The following is a 24,177-nucleotide window of genomic DNA, read 5'->3' as shown; positions in this document are numbered from 1 at the left end:
TTCACATTTAAACCTAAATCAGAGACCAGCGCGAAACGACTAATGAGTATTTATTTTGTGAGAAGCGTATCAAATTGCCAACTGAAAGGCAAATTTAATAACAAAAATTGAGAGGGAAAAATTATATTTAGAACTACGAAAATATGAAATTGCGCTTGCAACTGCTTTTATAAAAATGTGTATTTAGAGCAAGTAGACGTTCATGCTTTCAACACACACAATTCGCTCATAAACGTGCTGCCCTGATATTTCACTGTTATATGTAAAGCGTATCAATTTGATAAGCGATTTTCTCATGTTTGTAGCATTAATGGGTCGGGAAGAATTTATTTTGAGCCATGAAAAAATCCTAGTGCCCGGGCAAAATATTTTACAAGCAAATAAAAAAAAGTTGTAAAAATAAGGTCTATTTGCTAGTGGTAACTCAATTGCGAATTCTATGTTCATTCAATGAGGCAAATTATAGTTAGGAGAGGCAGTGACTAGGCTGCCCCTGTTTTATTTTGATTAAGTTTCCACTTCTTGTTTCATTTGAAGCTAATCCCTAATCTTTAGAGTGTTAATTTATTACCATTTTTATGATTTCACATTTAAACCTAAATCAGACACCAGCGCGAAACGACTAATGAGTATTTATTTTGTGAAAAGCGTATCGAATTGCCAACTGAAAGGCAAATTTAATAACAAAAATTGATAGGGAAACAATATATTTAGAACTACGAAAATACGAAATTGCGCTTGCAACTGCTTTTAAAAAATGTGTATTTAGAGCAAGTAGACGTTCATGCTTTCAACACAAACAATTCGCTCATAGACGTGCTGCCCTGATATTTCACTGTTATATGTAAAGCGTATCAATTTGATAAGCGATTTTCTCATGTTTGTAGCATTAATGGGTCGGGAAGAATTTATTTTGAGCCATGAAAAATTCCTAGTGCCCGGGCAAAATATTTTACAAGCAAATAAAAATAGTTGTAAAAATAAGGTCTATTTGCTAGTGGTAACTCAATTGCGAATTCTATGTTCATTCAATGAGGCAAATTATAGTTAGGAGAGGCAGTGACTAGGCTGCCCCTGTTTTATTTTGATTAAGTTTCCACTTCTTGTTTCATTTGAAGCTAATCCCTAATCTTTAGAGTGTTCATTTATTACCATTTTTATGATTTCACATTTAAACCTAAATCAGAGACCAGCGCGAAACGACTAATGAGTATTTATTTTGTGAAAAGCGTATCGAATTGCCAACTGAAAGGCAAATTTAATAACAAAAATTGATAGGGAAACAATATATTTAGAACTACGAAAATACGAAATTGCGCTTGCAACTGCTTTTAAAAAATGTGTATTTAGAGCAAGTAGACGTTCATGCTTTCAACACAAACAATTCGCTCATAGACGTGCTGCTCTGATATTTCACTGTTATATGTAAAGCGTATCAATTTGATAAGCGATTTTCTCATGTTTGTAGCATTAATGGGTCGGGAAGAATTTATTTTGAGCCATGAAAAAATCCTAGTGCCCGGGCAAAATATTTTACAAGCAAATAAAAATAGTTGTAAAAATAAGGTCTATTTGCTAGTGGTAACTCAATTGCGAATTCTATGTTCATTCAATGAGGCAAATTATAGTTAGGAGAGGCAGTGACTAGGCTGCCCCTGTTTTATTTTGATTAAGTTTCCACTTCTTGTTTAATTTGAAGCTAATCCCTAATCTTTAGAGTGTTCATTTATTACCATTTTTATGATTTCACATTTAAACCTAAATCAGAGACCAGCGCGAAACGACTAATGAGTATTTATTTTGTGAAAAGCGTATCGAATTGCCAACTGAAAGGCAAATTTAATAACAAAAATTGATAGGGAAACAATATATTTAGAACTACGAAAATACGAAATTGCGCTTGCAACTGCTTTTAAAAAATGTGTATTTAGAGCAAGTAGACGTTCATGCTTTCAACACAAACAATTCGCTCATAGACGTGCTGCCCTGATATTTCACTGTTATATGTAAAGCGTATCAATTTGATAAGCGATTTTCTCATGTTTGTAGCATTAATGGGTCGGGAAGAATTTATTTTGAGCCATGAAAAATTCCTAGTGCCCGGGCAAAATATTTTACAAGCAAATAAAAATAGTTGTAAAAATAAGGTCTATTTGCTAGTGGTAACTCAATTGCGAATTCTATGTTCATTCAATGAGGCAAATTATAGTTAGGAGAGGCAGTGACTAGGCTGCCCCTGTTTTATTTTGATTAAGTTTCCACTTCTTGTTTCATTTGAAGCTAATCCCTAATCTTTAGAGTGTTCATTTATTACCATTTTTATGATTTCACATTTAAACCTAAATCAGAGACCAGCGCGAAACGACTAATGAGTATTTATTTTGTGAGAAGCGTATCAAATTGCCAACTGAAAGGCAAATTTAATAACAAAAATTGAGAGGGAAACAATATATTTAGAACTACGAAAATATGAAATTGCGCTTGCAACTGCTTTTATAAAAATGTGTATTTAGAGCAAGTAGACGTTCATGCTTTCAACACACACAATTCGCTCATAGACGTGCTGCCCTGATATTTCACTGTTATATGTAAAGCGTATCAATTTGATAAGCGATTTTCTCATGTTTGTAGCATTAATGGGTCGGGAAGAATTTATTTTGAGCCATGAAAAAATCCTAGTGCCCGGGCAAAACATTTTACAAGCAAATAAAAAAAAGTTGTAAAAATAAGGTCTATTTGCTAGTGGTAACTCAATTTCGAATTCTATGTTCATTCAATGAGGCAAATTATAGTTAGGAGAGGCAGTGACTAGGCTGCCCCTGTTTTATTTTGATTAAGTTTCCACTTCTTGTTTAATTTGAAGCTAATCCCTAATCTTTAGAGTGTTCATTTATTACCATTTTTATGATTTCACATTTAAACCTAAATCAGACACCAGCGCGAAACGACTAATGAGTATTTATTTTGTGAAAAGCGTATCGAATTGCCAACTGAAAGGCAAATTTAATAACAAAAATTGATAGGGAAACAATATATTTAGAACTACGAAAATACGAAATTGCGCTTGCAACTGCTTTTAAAAAATGTGTATTTAGAGCAAGTAGACGTTCATGCTTTCAACACAAACAATTCGCTCATAGACGTGCTGCCCTGATATTTCACTGTTATATGTAAAGCGTATCAATTTGATAAGCGATTTTCTCATGTTTGTAGCATTAATGGGTCGGGAAGAATTTATTTTGAGCCATGAAAAATTCCTAGTGCCCGGGCAAAATATTTTACAAGCAAATAAAAATAGTTGTAAAAATAAGGTCTATTTGCTAGTGGTAACTCTATTGCGAATTCTATGTTCAATCAATGAGGCAAATTATAGTTAGGAGAGGCAGTGACTAGGCTTCCTCAGTTTTATTTTGATTAAGTTTCCACTCATTGTTTAAATTGAAGCTAATCCCAAATCTTTAGAGTGTTCATTTATTACCATTTTTATGATTTCACATTTAAATCTAAATCAGAGACCAGCGCGAAACGACTAATGAGTATTTATTTTGTGAGAAGCGTATCAAATTGCCAACTGAAAGGCAAATTTAATAACAAATATTGAGAGGGAAAAATTATATTTAGAACTACGAAAATATGAAATTGCGCTTTCAACTGCTTTTATAAAAATGTGTATTTAGAGCAAGTAGACGTTCATGCTTTCAACACACACAATTCGCTCATAGACGTGCTGCCCTGATATTTCACTGTTATATGTAAAGCGTATCAATTTGATAAGCGATTTTCTCATGTTTGTAGCATTAATGGGTCGGGAAGAATTTATTTTGAGCCATGAAAAATTCCTAGTGCCCGGGCAAAATATTTTACAAGCAAATAAAAAAAAGTTGTAAAAATAAGGTCTATTTGCTAGTGGTAACTCAATTGCGAATTCTATGTTCATTCAATGAGGCAAATTATAGTTAGGAGAGGCAGTGACTAGGCTGCCCCTGTTTTATTTTGATTAAGTTTCCACTTCTTGTTTCATTTGAAGCTAATCCCTAATCTTTAGAGTGTTCATTTATTACCATTTTTATGATTTCACATTTAAACCTAAATCAGAGACCAGCGCGAAACGACTAATGAGTATTTATTTTGTGAGAAGCGTATCAAATTGCCAACTGAAAGGCAAATTTAATAACAAATATTGAGAGGGAAAAATTATATTTAGAACTACGAAAATATGAAATTGCGCTTTCAACTGCTTTTATAAAAATGTGTATTTAGAGCAAGTAGACGTTCATGCTTTCAACACACACAATTCGCTCATAGACGTGCTGCCCTGATATTTCACTGTTATATGTAAAGCGTATCAATTTGATAAGCGATTTTCTCATGTTTGTAGCATTAATGGGTCGGGAAGAATTTATTTTGAGCCATGAAAAATTCCTAGTGCCCGGGAAAAATATTTTACAAGCATATAAAAAAAGGTGTAAAAATAAGGTCTATTTGCTAGTGGTAACTCAATTGCGAATTCTATGTTCATTCAATGAGGCAAATTATAGTTAGGAGAGGCAGTGACTAGGCTGCCCCTGTTTTATTTTGATTAAGTTTCCACTTCTTGTTTCATTTGAAGCTAATCCCTAATCTTTAGAGTGTTCATTTATTACCATTTTTATGATTTCACATTTAAACCTAAATCAGAGACCAGCGCGAAACGACTAATGAGTATTTATTTTGTGAAAAGCGTATCGAATTGCCAACTGAAAGGCAAATTTAATAACAAAAATTGATAGGGAAACAATATATTTAGAACTACGAAAATACGAAATTGCGCTTGCAACTGCTTTTAAAAAATGTGTATTTAGAGCAAGTAGACGTTCATGCTTTCAACACAAACAATTCGCTCATAGACGTGCTGCCCTGATATTTCACTGTTATATGTAAAGCGTATCAATTTGATAAGCGATTTTCTCATGTTTGTAGCATTAATGGGTCGGGAAGAATTTATTTTGAGCCATGAAAAATTCCTAGTGCCCGGGCAAAATATTTTACAAGCAAATAAAAATAGTTGTAAAAATAAGGTCTATTTGCTAGTGGTAACTCTATTGCGAATTCTATGTTCAATCAATGAGGCAAATTATAGTTAGGAGAGGCAGTGACTAGGCTTCCTCAGTTTTATTTTGATTAAGTTTCCACTCATTGTTTAAATTGAAGCTAATCCCAAATCTTTAGAGTGTTCATTTATTACCATTTTTATGATTTCACATTTAAATCTAAATCAGAGACCAGCGCGAAACGACTAATGAGTATTTATTTTGTGAGAAGCGTATCAAATTGCCAACTGAAAGGCAAATTTAATAACAAATATTGAGAGGGAAAAATTATATTTAGAACTACGAAAATATGAAATTGCGCTTTCAACTGCTTTTATAAAAATGTGTATTTAGAGCAAGTAGACGTTCATGCTTTCAACACACACAATTCGCTCATAGACGTGCTGCCCTGATATTTCACTGTTATATGTAAAGCGTATCAATTTGATAAACGATTTTCTCATGTTTGTAGCATTAATGGGTCGGGAAGAATTTATTTTGAGCCATGAAAAATTCCTAGTGCCCGGGCAAAATATTTTACAAGCAAATAAAAAAAGTTGTAAAAATAAGGTCTATTTGCTAGTGGTAACTCAATTTCGAATTCTATGTTCATTCAATGAGGCAAATTATAGTTAGGAGAGGCAGTGACTAGGCTGCCCCTGTTTTATTTTGATTAAGTTTCCACTTCTTGTTTCATTTGAAGCTAATCCCTAATCTTTAGAGTGTTCATTTATTACCATTTTTATGATTTCAGTGGCCTTGGAACTGGTAAGTCAACAACACACGCTGGTGTTTTGCTCTGCAGATTTTGACCTCCCTTTCGTTCAACTCTGAGGTTTCAGACTAACCAGACGGGCCAAGGGGCCTATGAACTGCCCTAACACGCAACCACCAGGGTAGTTCGTCCCTATAGCTCTCTGGTGTGAAGTAAATTTGAAATTATTGAAAATGACTGGAGGAAGCGGAGTCTTACTAGCCCTCGTTTGCGCCGCCCTACTGCACTTGCCGCTGTCTCGCTTCGAGGCCCACAGGACGAGCATCGGACCCCAGGACATCCATTTCACCACCTCACAGGTCGTCGAGGACTGCTCTCTGACCTGCTGGTGCGCCCTAAGCAACTGTAAAGTAGGGGGCAATGTTTATTTCAGTCGAGCCATTGTCCGGCTTGTCATACAGAAAAAATCGGTTCGCCACGCATTCTGGCATACTTTGATGTGCATCGCGCTCAGCGGTCAGGTGGCCTTGAACCCCGGACCTGCTCAACGTGCAGCCCAGACGTGTCGGCTATGTGACAGGCCCGGTCGGCGAAATCAAATAAAAATCGAGTGTGACAATTGCTCTGCCATCTATCACTCAACATGCCTACGACTTCCACCAAAAGAAATAAAGAAATTTCGCGCGGGAGGCTACACGTGCTGGTCGTGTTCCTTGCCAAATTTTTCGGACTCGCTGATTGATCTTATTGATGAACCCGCCGCCCCTGCCACCCCTCCGCGAAAAAGAAACCGCACTCAGCCCCGTATTTTTGCTTTCAACGCTCGGTCACTCTCAAATAGAAAACGGCGCGCTGATACACTCGCGGCTATTGAGCACTCGGAGGCTGATATCATTTGCGTCACGGAGACTTGGCTAACAGCGGACATTGGTGATAACGAAATTATTCCTGCCGACTTTGTTGTTTTTCGCAATGACCGAACCGACTGTCGACGAGCTTCCGGCGGCACTCTTATTGCAGTACGACCCTATTTGCAGCCCCGCCGAATAAAAAACTTGGAAGCTGGGGCAGAAATTGTCTGGGTGGAAATTAAAGCTGCAGAAATAAAAATTTTAATTGGCTCTGCATATCGGAAACCAAACGCCCCAGCTGCCTATAATGACAAATTAATTGAGTCTTTAGATAAAGTTGCTGAATCAAAACACCTCTTTGATGCTTGTGTGCTTACTGGGGATTTCAATCTGGATATTAATTGGCTGCAAAATCCACCTTGCGCTGGAGAGGCACCGGCCACAGAATTTCTCAGCACTTTTTCTGAGCTCGCTTTTCGCCAATTGATTAAAAAAGCAACGCGTACCACGGCCACCACCTCTAATATCCTGGACCTGGCCCTTGTTGATGCACCCACCTTGATTGAAAGTGCCACGGTGGTACCAGGCACCTCCGACCACGATGCTGTCCTAATTGATTTTTCCGTTCGACAGAAAGAACCAACTCGGCTACGAGAGTTTTTCGACTTCAAAAATTTGGACTGGAACTTGCTGAATTCGCGCTTCAGTGAAAAATTGGAAACTTTTGCTCCTAATGGCACTTCAGCTAATATTGCGTGGAATAACTGGCTCCAAATCTATTGGATAATACTTGCTGAGATTGTGCCGAAGAAAAAAGCCCGAGTAATTAGAAAATCAAGTGCCCCCTGGATGACTACTGATTTGCGCTCTCAAATGGCTAGAAGGGATAAATGTTTTGAAAAATGGCAAAGGAATAAAACTCAACCAGCTAGAAACGAGTATTTGGCGGCTCGGAAGCAGGCACAAAAAGCAGTTAGACTCGCGCGGGACGATTACATGTGGAATTTGGGTCGCGGCGCCGGCGGAAATAAATTCTTCTGGGCCTACGTTAAATCCAAAAGCAAGATTTCGCCCAGTGCTAGTTGTTTTGAACTGAATGGGAAAAAAGTGTCCGAGCCTGAGAAAATCGCCGCAGCTTTCAGTGAAGTGTTTGTGAAAAATTTTAACGCAGCCACAAATTACTTCTCATTCGTTCGCCGAAGACCAACTGACCCCGCGCCGCCCCTGCTAAGTGAAATGTCAGTGTGTGCCGCCGGTGTATTTCGTAAATTACAACAAATAAAATCAAATGCGACTCCCGGCCCGGACGGTGTGCACGCCAACGTGCTGAAAAATTGTGCAGCTGCACTTGCGCCAAGTCTCTCTCGCCTCTTTAACCTTTCTCTGCAGCAGGGCGTGCTGCCGGAGGGGTGGAAAAGTGCGGCCGTGGTGCCAATTCCAAAAGGCGGAGACAAAACCCTGTTGGAAAATTACCGGCCCATAAGCATGTCATCTCTAGTGGGAAAAACGTTGGAAAAACTTGTTCGTGACCGGCTTCAGCTGTTTTTTGAGGAAAATAAAGTTATTCCAGACAACCAGCACGGATTCAGAGTTAAAAGGTCATGCACAACCCTTTTATGTCAGACAGTGGACAGCTGGACAGCAATCGTGGATCAGAAAAGCGGCGCGCATGTCCATGCAGTCACCCTTGACTGGAAAAAAGCTTTCGACCGAGTACCATTTGATCGACTTTTGTCTAAACTGTCCCATTATGGCGTCAAAGGAAAAATTCTCCAATGGGTTGAATCATTTTTGAAAGGCCGCACGCAGTTCGTGGTTTTTAACGGAGCTAAGTCAGACCCGAAAGACGTGTTGTCCGGTGTCGTCCAAGGCAGTGTGCTGGGGCCGCTGCTTTTCAATGTGTACGTTGCCGACCTGCCAGGCGCCATCCGATCAAATCTCGTCCAGTACGCCGATGATGCCACCCTCTGGCGGGAAATTCAGTCGGCCGTCGACTCTGTCCAGCTTCAGGACGACCTGGACGCCGTCAACGCTTGGTGCGCCGTAAATGGAATGGAGCTGAACGCGTCCAAGTGCCACATCCTCGACATAAGTCGCGCCAGAACGTTGCTTGAAACGCAGTACACCATCGGCGGCACCATCGTCAAGTACAGCAGCGTGGAGCGCATCCTTGGCGTGCACATCAGCAGAGACCTGCGGTGGAATACGCATACAGACATCGCACGCGGCAAGCAGCCAAAGTTCTCTCCTTTGCGGCCCGCAACCTGCACGGCTGCACCCCGAGAGTGAAGCGGCTCGCTTATCAAACAATGGTAAAGCCACTCATGTTCTACGCTACCCCCGCATGGCATCCTTCCACCCAGAAAAACATTTTAAAATTTGAGAGAATTCAAAATAGGGCCCTTCGGTTTGTGTATGGGCGGCATATTTCCGAGGTGGCCAAGACCGAGCTGCTCTCCGTCCAGCAGCAGCTGAAGTACAACGACTTGACTTTCTTCCGAAAGTGTCTGGACGGAGACACCGACATGGACGCGATGGCGCGAATAAAGACTGGCCGAAAGATAAGAGACAGTAACAGTGACGAAGAGCACCACCGGCTCATTCCTCCGAAAGTGCGCACCGACCTCGGCCTCTACTCATTTCCCTTTCGCCTCGCGTCCCAATGGAACTCCCTCCCTTCTGTGTTAAAATCGTGTGCGTCAAATAATTTCCCAAAATTGTGCAAAGAGCATGTTAAACAAATTTGATTTTTTCCCCGTAGTTTAGGCTGCAGTGCGGCGAGTAATCGGGTATTTATCGCCTCTTGGTAAATACGCGGTTATGAGTTTCAGTGAGTTGTTCACTAGCACTGTGTGCCTATTTTTCTCCCAACCAATTTTTTCACAATTGATTGTATTGACTTGTTTGGAGAAAAATAAATTGAATTGAATTGAAATTTCACATTTAAACCTAAATCAGAGACCAGCGCGAAAGGACTAATGAGTATTTATTTTGTGAGAAGCGTATCAAATTGCCAACTGAAAGGCAAATTTAATAACAAAAATTGAGAGGGAAAAATTATATTTAGAACTACGAAAATAAGAAATTGCGCTTGCAACTGCTTTTATAAAAATGTGTATTTAGAGCAAGTAGACGTTCATGCTTTCAACACACACAATTCGCTCATAGACGTGCTGCCCTGATATTTCACTGTTATATGTAAAGCGTATCAATTTGATAAGCGATTTTCTCATGTTTGTAGCATTAATGGGTCGGGAAGAATTTATTTTGAGCCATGAAAAATTCCTAGTGCCCGGGCAAAATATTTTACAAGCAAATGAAAAAAGGTGTAAAAATAAGGTCTATTTGCTAGTGGTAACTCAATTTCGAATTCTATGTTCATTCAATGAGGCAAATTATAGTTAGGAGAGGCAGTGACTAGGCTGCCCCTGTTTTATTTTGATTAAGTTTCCACTTCTTGTTTCATTTGAAGCTAATCCCTAATCTTTAGAGTGTTCATTTATTACCATTTTTATGATTTCACATTTAAACCTAAATCAGAGACCAGCGCGAAACGACTAATGAGTATTTATTTTGTGAGAAGCGTATCAAATTGCCAACTGAAAGGCAAATTTAATAACAAAAATTGAGAGGGAAAAATTATATTTAGAACTACGAAAATAAGAAATTGCGCTTGCAACTGCTTTTATAAAAATGTGTATTTAGAGCAAGTAGACGTTCATGCTTTCAACACACACAATTCGCTCATAGACGTGCTGCCCTGATATTTCACTGTTATATGTAAAGCGTATCAATTTGATAAGCGATTTTCTCATGTTTGTAGCATTAATGGGTCGGGAAGAATTTATTTTGAGCCATGAAAAATTCCTAGTGCCCGGGCAAAATATTTTACAAGCAAATAAAAATAGTTGTAAAAATAAGGTCTATTTGCTAGTGGTAACTCTATTGCGAATTCTATGTTCAATCAATGAGGCAAATTATAGTTAGGAGAGGCAGTGACTAGGCTTCCTCAGTTTTATTTTGATTAAGTTTCCACTCATTGTTTAAATTGAAGCTAATCCCAAATCTTTAGAGTGTTCATTTATTACCATTTTTATGATTTCACATTTAAATCTAAATCAGAGACCAGCGCGAAACGACTAATGAGTATTTATTTTGTGAGAAGCGTATCAAATTGCCAACTGAAAGGCAAATTTAATAACAAAAATTGAGAGGGAAAAATTATATTTAGAACTACGAAAATATGAAATTGCGCTTGCAACTGCTTTTATAAAAATGTGTATTTAGAGCAAGTAGACGTTCATGCTTTCAACACACACAATTCGCTCATAGACGTGCTGCCCTGATATTTCGCTGTTATATGTAAAGCGTATCAATTTGATAAGCGATTTTCTCATGTTTGTAGCATTAATGGGTCGGGAAGAATTTATTTTGAGCCATGAAAAATTCCTAGTGCCCGGAAAAAATATTTTACAAGCAAATGAAAAAAGGTGTAAAAATAAGGTCTATTTGCTAGTGGTAACTCAATTTCGAATTCTATGTTCATTCAATGAGGCAAATTATAGTTAGGAGAGGCAGTGACTAGGCTGCCCCTGTTTTATTTTGATTAAGTTTCCACTTCTTGTTTCATTTGAAGCTAATCCCTAATCTTTAGAGTGTTCATTTATTACCATTTTTATGATTTCACATTTAAACCTAAATCAGAGACCAGCGCGAAACGACTAATGAGTATTTATTTTGTGAGAAGCGTATCAAATTGCCAACTGAAAGGCAAATTTAATAACAAAAATTGAGAGGGAAAAATTATATTTAGAACTACGAAAATATGAAATTGCGCTTGCAACTGCTTTTATAAAAATGTGAATTTAGAGCAAGTAGACGTTCATGCTTTCAACACACACAATTCGCTCATAGACGTGCTGCCCTGATATTTCACTGTTATATGAACAGCGTATCAATTTGATAAGCGATTTTCTCATGTTTGTAGCATTAATGGGTCGGGAAGAATTTATTTTGAGCCATGAAAAATTCCTAGTGCCCGGGCAAAATATTTTACAAGCAAATAAAAAAAGTTGTAAAAATAAGGTCTATTTGCTAGTGGTAACTCAATTGCGAATTCTATGTTCATTCAATGAGGCAAATTATAGTTAGGAGAGGCAGTGACTAGGCTGCCCCTGTTTTATTTTGATTAAGTTTCCACTTCTTGTTTAATTTGAAGCTAATCCCTAATCTTTAGAGTGTTCATTTATTACCATTTTTATGATTTCACATTTAAACCTAAATCAGAGACCAGCGCGAAACGACTAATGAGTATTTATTTTGTGAGAAGCGTATCAAATTGCCAACTGAAAGGCAAATTTAATAACAAAAATTGAGAGGGAAAAATTATATTTAGAACTACGAAAATAAGAAATTGCGCTTGCAACTGCTTTTATAAAAATGTGTATTTAGAGCAAGTAGACGTTCATGCTTTCAACACACACAATTCGCTCATAGACGTGCTGCCCTGATATTTCACTGTTATATGAACAGCGTATCAATTTGATAAGCGATTTTCTCATGTTTGTAGCATTAATGGGTCGGGAAGAATTTATTTTGAGCCATGAAAAATTCCTAGTGCCCGGGCAAAATATTTTACAAGCAAATAAAAAAAGTTGTAAAAATAAGGTCTATTTGCTAGTGGTAACTCAATTGCGAATTCTATGTTCATTCAATGAGGCAAATTATAGTTAGGAGAGGCAGTGACTAGGCTGCCCCTGTTTTATTTTGATTAAGTTTCCACTTCTTGTTTCATTTGAAGCTAATCCCTAATCTTTAGAGTGTTCATTTATTACCATTTTTATGATTTCACATTTAAACCTAAATCAGAGACCAGCGCGAAACGACTAATGAGTATTTATTTTGTGAGAAGCGTATCAAATTGCCAACTGAAAAGCAAATTTAATAACAAAAATTGAGAGGGAAAAATTATATTTAGAACTACGAAAATATGAAATTGCGCTTGCAACTGCTTTTATAAAAATGTGTATTTAGAGCAAGTAGACGTTCATGCTTTCAACACACACAATTCGCTCATAGACGTGCTGCCCTGATATTTCACTGTTATATGTAAAGCGTATCAATTTGACAAGCGATTTTCTCATGTTTGTAGCATTAATGGGTCGGGAAGAATTTATTTTGAGCCATGAAAAATTCCTAGTGCCCGGGCAAAATATTTTACAAGCAAATGTACAAAAGTTGTAAAATAGAGGAAGAGATGGCGAGTCAGCAGACTGACCTATTGTCCTTCTCACCTGTGGAGGATGAGCCCTCTTTAAACCATTAAGTCCTGAGCCTATGACTGAAACTAGAGATAAGCCTCGGAGAGGTTTTGCAAAATATGATTTTAGTTTTTTGTTAATTAATTGTCATGGTTCGGCAGCGGCAGGGAAACTTGCCTTTTTTAAGGACTTTGTGCTAAATTTTAATTCAAGACCATTCTGTATTTTAACAACAGAGACTTGGCTGAATAATTATGAGTTAAAAAATTTGCAATTATTAGATTATAAATTAGCAGCTGGGTTTGGACGTGTTGAGCATATTATGGGAGGCGCGGCTGATTTAATAAATAAGAATTTAGATTGCGAAACAATTCCGGTTCTGTGTGAGGAGTTTTGCTTTGAGGCGGCTGCGGCAATCGTACAGGTTGGGTCGCAGAAAATTTGCTTCTTGGTAGTTTATAGGCCGACAAACCCAGAAAATAACAAGCGCTTTGATGATTTTTTTGCTCATTTGGAGAATGCGTTAGTCAAAATTCTCTCTGTTTTTAAAAAGAAAAAGGCGACTAAGATTTTTGTAGCCGGGGACTTTAATATAAATATGTTGCGACGAACGACAGAGGCAGCTCGTTTGGTTAAGACTTTTGAAAAATTTGAGGTTGGAGAGAGAGCTAACTTCACACAGGTAGTAGTGTTGCTCTCTCGAAGGTGTGCGAATTTTCCCTTGTTAGGGGTGTTTTCTGTGTGAGTGGCCCGAGTTTGGCCGTTGCGGCGAGTTTATCAGGGGTGCCGCTTGCTCTGGGAGTGGAGGTGGCCGCGGCCGCCGTGTGGCCGCAGTGATGGAGGCCGAAGAAGAGACTGGTCGTGTTGCTCGGCTGGAGGAGCGCGTGATCGAGTTGGAAAAACAGCTGGCGGAGGTGCTCGCGGTTCTGAAGCACCAGCGGACGGGCCGTCCTGCGCGAGTTTTCCGGCCTCAGAAGGCGGCCGTAGAACCGGCCCCTAGCTCCAAAAAGCTGAAGTGGACGGCGACCGACGAGCGGCCGAATTTGAAGGACTATTTTGATTTCCGCAAAAGGGGGCGTGTCTCCAGTCGAGGCAGGTGCCGACTAACATACCGGCAGGGCAGTTTGGTCGATGCGGAGGAGTCCTGGCTGCTGCACCTGGTGTCCGGTGACCTGAAGAGGGGCAAGGGGGTGGCCAAGGACCTGGCCGCCGAGTTTGGCCCTGTTCCAGCGGCAAAGCTGGCTTACGACATCGGAGAAGTGGTGCCGCAAATTCATCCTGTGCGGGGCGACCGGACTTTGCTGAACGCCGTCATCAAGGACAAGTTCTTCCACCGCTTCTCGTATGACCCTGAGCGTTACCTGAAAGGTTACCGGCTGGCCCTTGAGAGTGCTCGAGCGTTTTGTGACGAGTATGGCGTCCGCAAGCTGGCCATTTGTCGCCTTGGTGCCGGCCTCGAGAGGGTGCACTGGAAGTACACTGAGCAGCTGCTGCTGGACCTGTTTTCGGACATTGACATTGAGATCGTCGTGTACCTGAAGCCGGCCGCCGGTGCGGATGAGGAGACGCAGCCGAAGAAGTTGGGGGCATTCCCTCCAGTGAGCGAATGGCGGGTGTCAACTCGGCGCGGGCGGCGCCGGCGAGAGAGCCCTGTGGCGACCGCGAGCAGTCCTGTGAGCAGCCCTGGAGATGGCCCTGGCAGAACCGGCTCCCGTGTGGCAAAAGGGGGCGGCGTGCGCAGGACCAGTTTGGCTTTGGCAAGGGGGCCGGAGGCCGTTGAACTGCCTGCCGGACCAGGGACTTCGGTCTCGGGGCCGAGCGCGCCGCCTCAGCCACCCTCAGCTTTGACAGGTATGACTCCCTCTTTGTCTCTTGGCTGCCTACCTGTCAGTCTTCCTGATGAGCCTGTCGCTGCCTTTAATAAAGTTGGTCGTCGTCGCTCTGTTCCATTGACTCCGGAGCTGCTGAAGGACCTTGAAGGACGAATGGCTGGCTGGCGTTCAACTGTTCCTGCTGCAGCTGGCCTCTGTCGACCAGGCGCGTGCGAAGGGGAGACTCAGGCCCGGAGGCCGGGGGTCGATGACCCTGGCGCACGAAGCATTCTCGAGACTAAGGTTAATGACAGATGCTGGGCGCCTGGCCGGCGGCAAACGCCTTTAGCAGGTAAAATCCATTCCTTGCCTGTTTTGGACTTTTCGATTCCGGAAGAGGCTCCTGAGCAGAATGATGTGCCTGAGAGAATTTTCTCCCCTGTTCCAAGGTCGATGGATGATGCTGCAGTGGATGTTGGCGTGACAGAGGAGGAGCAGAGTTTCGTCTCTTCGAGTGATGGTTTGGACTTGCTGACCTTTTCGCCGCCTGCGAGTGATGTCGAGTTAAGTTTAAACTAGAAAATCCTTTGCCTTTGAAAGCATTTGAAAGGGTACCTGGGGGGAATTGTAATGATCATTGTAAGAGAAAAAAAGATAATTTTGCATTTCTCTTACAAAATGTGCAAGGGCTTTGCACTCCCCAGAAAATTACAGCCTTAAAGGATTTTCTAGTGCAACAAAAGAATTTTAAAAATATTGATTGTATAATTTTGACTGAAACTTGGTTGAGAAAAAACGAGTTAGGAAATTTGAATTTTTTAAATTACCGGTTGGCAGCTGGATTTGGGCGAGAAGAGCGGTTGCGTGGTGGGGTGGCCATCATGCTGGCGAATAATTTACGGTTTGAAAAAGTAGAAGTTCCTTCTTATGAGTTTAGGCTGGAAACCTCTGCCATTGTTTTGCAGTTAGGGGAACAAAAAATATTAATTGTGGCTCTCTATCGTCCTTCTAATCCGGAAAATAATGTTCAGTTTGATTTTTTTTTTGAGAAATTTGAAAATATTTTGGACAAACTAGTAGCGACAATGAGAAAGCGTCGTGTGCAGAGAATTATTCTGGCAGGTGATTTTAACATAAATATGTTGCGGGCACATGCGCCGGCCATTCGCCTGGGTAAATTAATGGAAAAATTTGAACTCTACCTTGTTAATGAGGAGAGTGCAACAAGAGTGGCTGCTGCTAGTTCCACTTTAATTGATTTGATTTATTATGGCCCAGGTGAAATGAACGATGCGTTTGCTAGTGTTGTTCAGAATTTTTTCTCTGACCATGAGAGCGTTATTTGCGAGGTTAATGTTGCAGTCCCAGTTATTTCGGACAAATTCATTGAGGTAAGAGATTTTAATGATGAAAGAATTAATTCGTTTGCTGCTTGCCTTGCCTTGCAAAATTGGCTGGCAGTAGCTTATGCGGCGACAGTTGATGAAAAGTACGATTGTTTTTTGTCTATTTTTCGTTCCCTGTTTGAACAGTTTTTCCCCAAGCGGAGGAAATTAATTCGAGCAAATCAGTTGACTAAAACTAAGTTGTCAGAGGAGGTTAAAAGACAACGTAGTTTGGTTTTTCGCTTGGGAAAAGAAGTAAAGAAAATTCCACCGTCGGACTTGAAGGATGAAAAGAACGCGGAGTTTAAAATTCAAAAGAAGGAATATCTGCGGAGATTAAATACCGAGATACGCGTGTCTAATAATCGCGTTATTAATAATGCGGAAAATAAAACAAAGGCAGCTTGGTCTTTGCTCAAAAAGAGTGCAGGGAAAGTTGTCGAGACTGAGCGGATTGAGCGGGTGGTAGTAAATGGAAAAGAAGTGTGTAACCCTTTGTCCATCGCGAGCGCGTTAAATGGTACTTTTGTTGTCCCGCCGCCGGTGGAGTTGGGAAATGCATTGCATAGCCCAATTTCGCTGCCCACCTGTAATTCAAGTTTGTTTTTGTGTCCGGCGGGGGTGCAGGAAATAATAAGTGTCCTGCGCAGTTTGCCGTCCAAGCGCTCGGCAGGTTGGGACGAGATTCCAATTTTCCTTGCGAAGAGAGTTGCGCCCTACATTGCTGCACCCTTGGCGGACATAGTAAATGCTTCTTTCCGTGACGGTGTTTTTCCGAAGTCAATGAAAAGAGCAATTGTAACTCCGTTGTTTAAAAAAGGTGACCGACTCGACGTAAAAAATTATCGACCCATTTCCAGTTTGCCAACATTTTCAAAAATTCTCGAAAAGTGCTTTTTGCTTCGTTTGTTTTCATTTTACGAGGTGAATAATTTACTGCCGGGCTCGCAGCACGGGTTCATTAAGGGCAGGTGCACTGCGACTGCCCTTTTTGAGTTTATTGTAAAATTGCACGAGCATCTTGAAAAAAAGCAAAAAGTACTTGGAATCTTTTACGACCTTTCAAACGCGTTTGGCACAATTTGCGTGCCGCTGCTGCTTCGGAAATTTGAGTTTCAAGGCGTCCGAGGTGTTGCGTTGGAGTGGCTGCGTTCGGCCTTGACCGGCCGGACGCAGGCGGTCAAATTGCGTGTCATGGACGGCAAGTTTGAGAAATTTGTGTACTCTGAGGAGCTTTTACTTGAGAGAGGGACTCCTCAGGGTGGTATTATTTCTCCGTTTGGCTTTGACGTCTCGATCGGTGACATGCCAGTCCACGTAGCGGTCGGGTTGCTCTTAAATTACGCGGATGATTCGTCGTCCCTTGTGTTTTCCAGGACGACTTGCGGCTTAATGAAAGAAGCGCAGTTGGCAGTGAATTTAATGTCAGATTTTTGCCGTGACAATTTTTTGACGCTAAATCAGACAAAGACAGTGGTGCTTAATTTTCAACTTAGGCGCCCTGTGCTAGACCGCGATAATTTTAATTTGACTTTGAATGGCGAAAATTTGACAGAATCGGATGTGACAAAATTTCTGGGCTTGTATCTCGCGCATAATTTAAAGTGGACTGAGCATTCAGATTATGTAGTTGGAAAATTAAATAGTGCTGTATTTTTAATTAACAACTTGATGCATTCCGTTGATGAGAAATACTTGAAAATGGTTTATTATGCTTACTGTCATTCGATCATGAGTTACGGCATTGTAATTTGGGGAGGGTCGAATCGAGCGTTGGATGAGGTTTTTCTGGCGCAGAAAAAAGTGGTGAGAGCTCTTGCGGGTGAGCGCTATTGGCGCAGTACAGAGCCGCTTTGTTCTGCGAAGCCACTTTTCGCTCGATTCGGCTTCCTTCCAATATTTTCAATTTACCTTTTTGAATCTTGCAAGTTTGTTCGTAAATATCCGCATTATTTAAAAAAAACAAGTGAAGTTCATGATCACCAGACAAGGGCTAAGTGCGATTTGTATGTTCCGGCCCAGGCTTTGTTAATTTCCAACCAAAACCCTTTGACTTGCATGTCTTCTTTGTATAACAAGTTGCCTGTTTCGGTTCGTTTGGAGCCTCGGTATAAGGGTTTTGAAACCAGTTTAAGGCGTTTTGTTCATGTGCATAAATTTTATGATAGGAAAGAGTTCTTTCAATTTATGAATGCATTGTGATATTGTTTTTTTCTCTCTTATCATGTACTATGTTGCAAATGGGGCGCGTCGCATTGAGTAATTCCATCGTGGCGACGTCTCATAAGTCAATAAAGAATAATAATAATAATAATCTCTCGAATGAAAATATGGTGACAAGAATTTCGGGTGCGAGCGCGACGTCGATTGATTTAATTTTTTCCGGTCCAGGTGAATTGGATGATTTCGAATGTGCAGCTAAGTCTAACATTTTCTCCGATCATGGGGGCGTAGTTTTTTCAATGAAGCTGAATATTCCGCAGGAGCGAGATAAATATATTGAATCTCGCAATTTTCCGGATGATAAAATTGCAGAATTTATAGCCTACTTGGATTTGCAAAGCTGGCGTGCTGTTGCGCTCTCGAGCACGGTTGACGATAAATATGACGCATTTCTGACTACTTTCTTGGAAGGTTTTAACAAATTTTTCCCAAAAAAACCAAAACTTGTGAGAGCTAATAGAAAAAATAAAGTTGTATTGTCTCCTTCGCTGGTCAAAAAACGTCGCGAGTTGATAGAAAAGAGTGTTGTTGTGAAGCGATTGCCTGCGCGGCATCCGCAGAAATTGCAGTTTAAAAGAGACCGGTACGCATATAAGCAGCAGCTGCAGGCGGAAATTAGAGCATCTAACAATGCATTTATTGCCAATGCGCAGAATAAAACTGTTGCGGCTTGGTCTATTTTGAACCGTACTTTAGGCAATGATAAGTCGCGTGATAAAATTAAAGAGATGCGAGTAGATGGGGAAATAACTTCTGATGTGGGGAAAATAGCCAGTGCGATGAATTCAACATTTATAGTGCCTGAGGCTGATTTGTGCGATTACGAGTTTCGTACGACGGCGGCTGAGAAAAATTTATTTTTAACCCCCGTTGGGGTGCAAGAGGTGATTTTAATATTGCGTGGACTCGCGGCAAAGAAATCAGCAGGTTTCGATGAGATTCCAATGTTTTTGGCTAAGCGAGTGGCAGCGAGTGTTGCTGCGCCGCTGGCTGATATTATAAATTGCTCTTTTTCCACTGGCTGTTTTCCTTTGCAAATGAAGCGAGCGGTTGTGACTCCAATTTATAAAAAAGGCGACCGGCTCGAAACGTCGAATTATCGTCCAATTGCAAATTTGCCTACTTTTTCAAAAGCTCTTGAAAATTGTTTCCTCCTGCGTATTGCTAATTTTTTGCGGAAAATGATTTAATTCCTGCTAGTCAACATGGTTTCGTTCGCGGGAAGTGTACGGCGTCGGCATTGTTTGAGTTTTTTGCTGAATTGCATGATGCTCTCGAGCGTCGGCAAAAGTCGGTTGGTCTTTTTTATGATCTTTCAAATGCGTTCGGAACTGTGTGCGTTCCCCTTGTATTGCGGAAATTTGAGCGTTGCGGTGTGCGCGGCGTTGCACTGGACTGGTTGCGATCTGCTCTTACCGGCAGGTCTCAGCGAGTTCGGTTGCGAGCGTTGGATGGGAATCATGAGCGAGACGTTTTTTCCGAGGAGTTGGATGTTGTGCGCGGCACTCCGCAGGGAGGAATTATTTCCCCTTTTACTTTCATTGGGTCGGTTTATGATATGTATTGCTTTTTGACAAATCGCAAGCTTGTAAATTTCGCGGATGATACGAGCGAGTTGGTAGAAGGTGGAACTATTCATGCTTTAATTGGTGCGGCGAGGTTGGCTGCATCTTGCATGGGAAAATTTTGTCTCGATAATTGCCTCCAATTAAATGCGAGTAAATCCGTAATTTTGCGTTTCCGGCACCCCAATGCGGCCTTGTTTTCTGATTCACCCCTTGTTTATGTTAATGAAAAATCTGTTAGCGTTGCCCAAATGACAAAATTTCTTGGGTTGTATGTCACGGAAAATTTAAAGTGGACGGAGCATGCAGATTATATTGTGGGCAAGTTGCATAGTGCTGTTTTCCTTGTAAATAATTTGTTGAAGTTGGTTAGCGAAAAGCACTTGCTCATGATTTATTATGCTTATGCGTACTCCATTATGCAGTATGGCATTGTAATTTGGGGTGGATCAGAGCAGGCACGAGATCTTGTTTTTATGGCACAAAAGCGCCTTGTTCGTGCGATGGCCGGCGAGCGGTATTGGCCTGGTCCGACGCCTGTTTGTTCGGCCCGGCCTCTTTTTAAAAAATTTGATGTTTTGCCACTATTTTCCATTTACTTGATTGAGGCTTGTAAATTTGTGCGTAAATACCCTCAGTATTTTGTTAAAACGCGAGATGTGCATGCCTATGAGACGCGCGAAAAGTTCGAGTTGTACGTGCCGGTCCAGACGTGTGCTATTTCGAGACAAAATCCGCTCATTTGCTTGTCGCGCTTGTATAATAATTTGCCTGTATCTATTCGATTGGAGTTGAGATTCCCTCAGTTTGTGGGCTTGTTAAAAAAGTTTGTTAGTTTTCACAAGTTCTATACTGAGGAGGAATATGTAAATTACAAAAATAACTTGTAAATATGTTAAATTTCTTTTTTCCCTGCTGTGTGTTTCATTTGACAAAATTGTAAATGGGTGGGTCGCACGGGAGACATTACATGTGATTACATTCCATAATGCAATAAAGAACAATAATAATAATAAGGTCTATTTGCTAGTGGTAACTCAATTGCGAATTCTATGTTCATTCAATGAGGCAAATTATAGTTGGGAGAGGCAGTGACTAGGCTGCCCCTGTTTTATTTTGATTAAGTTTCCACTTCTTGTTTCATTTGAAGCTAATCCCTAATCTTTAGAGTGTTCATTTATTACCATTTTTATGATTTCACATTTAAACCTAAATCAGAGACCAGCGCGAAACGACTAATGAGTATTTATTTTGTGAGAAGCGTATCAAATTGCCAACTGAAAGGCAAATTTAATAACAAAAATTGAGACGGAAAAAATATATTTAGAACCACGAAAATATGAAATTGCGCTTGCAACTGCTTTTATAAAAATGTGTATTTAGAGCAAGTAGACGTTCATGCTTTCAACACACACAATTCGCTCACAGACGTGCTGCCCTGGTATTTCACTGTTATATGAACAGCGTATCAATTTGATTAGCGATTTTCTCATGTTTGTAGCATTAATAGGTCGGGAAGAATTTATTTTGAGCCATGAAAAATTCCTAGTGCCCGGGCAAAATATTTTACAAGCAAATGTACAAAAGTTGTAAAAATAAGGACTATTTGCTAGTGGTAACTCAATTGCGAATTCTATGTTCATTCAATGAGGCAAATTATAGTTAGGAGAGGCAGTGACTAGGCTGCCCCTTTTATATTTTTATTAAGTTATAACAATAAGAGTGGAGCTACTCATACTCATATAGTGTACAAGTCTAATAAAAATTAAAGGCCTACTATCATTGAAAATTCATTGAACAATCAATTAGATAATAATTAATCAATTAAAAAAGAAAAAGTTTTATTATTTTGCCAAAAATGAGCCAAAAAATATGTTCTTATTGTTTTTTTTTTTTAATTAAATTTCGTAATTTTTTTAATTTATATACAGACAGCAGTACCAATTGAAACAACTACAGCTAACATCACTAAGAGCTCAACGATTGTAAGTTAAAAAAATATTTAATCATTATTTTAGTCAAGATTTTTTAAATATATGTTTTGAGGTAGTTCTTTTCCTTTTAAATTCAATTTTAAAAGGCGAGAGAGTAAAAGAAAAGTTTATTTAGTTTTTTATAAAAAATTAATTTAAGTTATAAATTCTCGATTTTGTTCCTTTAAAGGTTGTACCTCCACATTGCAATGGTGTTATGGACCGGATATGCTTGGGAAAGCCTTCATGTACTGTTAATGTGATATTTTTTCTTATATTATTATGATGTGATAAACAATATTTTGAATTAGAAAATGCTGTCATTTAGTCTACAAACCACTGGCAAGAGTAAGAAAGATTTCTGATCACAGTGCTATTTTATTTTAATTATATAATTACCATTAGCTACCAGCGGCAATATGATTTTAACTCCAAATGGAAAGAAATATTTTATGGGTGTCAGCACTAGAGTGAGATGATTTTTATTTAATTTAAACAAATTTCAATGTTTTCAGCAAATTCGAAAATTATTTGATTCAATGTAAATTTGGCACGTTTTTTAGGGTTTAAATTATAGTGATGCAGCATTTATTTGCTGTCAGCTGGGCTTGAAATTAGCCGAATTTAATACACCAGACGTTTGGAACAACTTTGTAGCCTATCTAAAAAGTAAATAAAAAATCTCAAAATTAAAATTTCAAGATTATCGTCAAAGACAAAAAAAATAATAAATAAGATAATCAATTATGAGTGATCCAAAAAAAAAAAAATTTAAAATATAAAATTTTGCTTGCCAACATTTACCAAACAATATTTTTTGAAAATTTATTTCAACCCGTGTCAATAATACATAATCTTGCTTAAATAATTACCCTGTAAAGATTTGCTAGAATGCATAGACAAACAGTAAAATTTTTCAATAATATATTATGTTTCCTCTTTTCCAGTTTTATAGAATAAAAATTTGATCATTTTAAATAGAAAATAAACTTCATCTATTTACTTACTAACGAAAAATTTCTTTACCTTAAACAGTCAAATAAAAAATAAAATAAATAATAATAAATAATTAAACCGTCCAATATTTCAAAATATATTTGAAATAAACATTATTATCTTTTAATTGTTTCATTTTCCTGACTTTTCCAAGCTGTAAATTACAGTAGTTGGGACTTTTTTGGATCAACTATGGACAACGGGAATCACACCGACACCTGGTGCAACTCGCAAACCTTGGTGCCAAGCGGAATCATCAGCGACGCCTTGTACAATGTTACTTGTGGCACCAAAAACCTGTTGGTGAACACGCCTGGCGGCCTCATCAGATGGATTCCCGCAAACTCCAATATCAATCGATATTACTGCGAATAAATTCACTAATTAGCGTGTCCGCGCCACAGGAATATCTGGAAAATTTTAATGAGGAAAAAATGTCTGAAAATTATTTTTGTTTCCTTAATGAATAAAAGTGAGTCCAAATGATGAGTGGACAAAAATAATCAGCAATTAATCACAACATTTATTTTTATTTTTCTGATTCAATTGAGGTAATTGAGGATAAAAAGAAATCTGATATTCCTTCAAAGGAAGAAAACTCAGCGACTTGTAATCACGTGCTGAATTATATATATGTGTTCAGCAGCAAGTACAAACTACAAAGTGTAATTAACTTCACTGTAAAGAGCGTAAGTGTTCACAATAAGATAATGCTTACATGGATAGCAGCGCGGGGTGAATAGTAAGAAGAGCCTTACACACGCGCCTCGCCCATAAAGCATGCACATGAATTAGTCTGCTTTTGGATCCCCGTAATGTATTTTTTCGGACTGAGCAGCCGTGTCTCGCACCTTCAACAAGCACGAAAAACTTCTCGACTTTTTTTGACTATCACGATTTATTTTTCCTCATTTGGTCTTTTCTTAGTTTTTGGGTAGGTGCATCATTATGTCACGTATCCGTCATTCGCCCTCTACAAAATATACACTGCGGAAGGCCAGGATCTAAAGGAACCGCTCACGGCCGCACACCAAAAATGAGATCATCGAGAGCAGACAAAAAACCAACGCAGCTGCATGCACCGAGACTGCACTCCCATGAACCCATCATACACCAAGATGATCTCACAGGACAGTCGTGAAGGGCGCCAAAGGACATAAAACAGTCACCTTAGCGCGAGCCGTGTATAAATAGCGCCGTAAAATAAAGAACGGGGCACTCTGGTCCCGAGACGTAACTGGACATCACGCTTGTCTCATTTCATCCCCGATTGTTACAATTATAATTTCGAGTTTTGCTTTTTTTTAGGCAAGTAAGTCATACTGGTAT

At 39.6% G+C, this 24,177-nt stretch overlaps 1 protein-coding gene across 2 annotated transcripts; it reads left to right on the top strand.

Annotated features, from left to right (window-relative positions):
* Window positions 1-15,587: 15,587 nt before the first annotated feature.
* LOC132199839 (uncharacterized) lies at window positions 15,588-23,360 on the top strand. 2 transcript variants are annotated; one of them, XM_059624881.1, is made up of 2 exons: window positions 15,588-22,200; window positions 22,258-23,360. In XM_059624881.1, the coding sequence occupies exon 1, from the start codon at window positions 15,588-15,590 to the stop codon at window positions 18,291-18,293; it is 2,706 nt and encodes a 901-aa protein (XP_059480864.1). In that variant the 3' UTR covers window positions 18,294-22,200; window positions 22,258-23,360. The 2 variants fall into 2 exon arrangements, with proteins under 2 accessions (XP_059480864.1, XP_059480862.1); XM_059624879.1 differs by having other exon boundaries at window positions 15,588-22,521; window positions 23,003-23,360.
* Window positions 23,361-24,177: the final 817 nt, after the last annotated feature.

This window comes from Neocloeon triangulifer, unplaced genomic scaffold (assembly GCF_031216515.1).
Source record: "Neocloeon triangulifer isolate White Clay Creek 2 clone unplaced genomic scaffold, ASM3121651v1 ptg000014l, whole genome shotgun sequence".
Classification (NCBI taxonomy): Eukaryota; Metazoa; Arthropoda; class Insecta; order Ephemeroptera; family Baetidae; genus Neocloeon; species Neocloeon triangulifer.
The sequence above is the reverse complement of the archived record's forward strand: the minus strand, read 5'-3'. Positions and strand labels throughout refer to the sequence as shown.

Excerpts from the sequence above, each read along its gene's own strand:
- LOC132199839 (XM_059624881.1), top strand. The coding sequence starts at position 15,588 with ATGCTGGCGAATAATTTACGGTTTGAAAAAGTAGAAGTTCCTTCTTAT.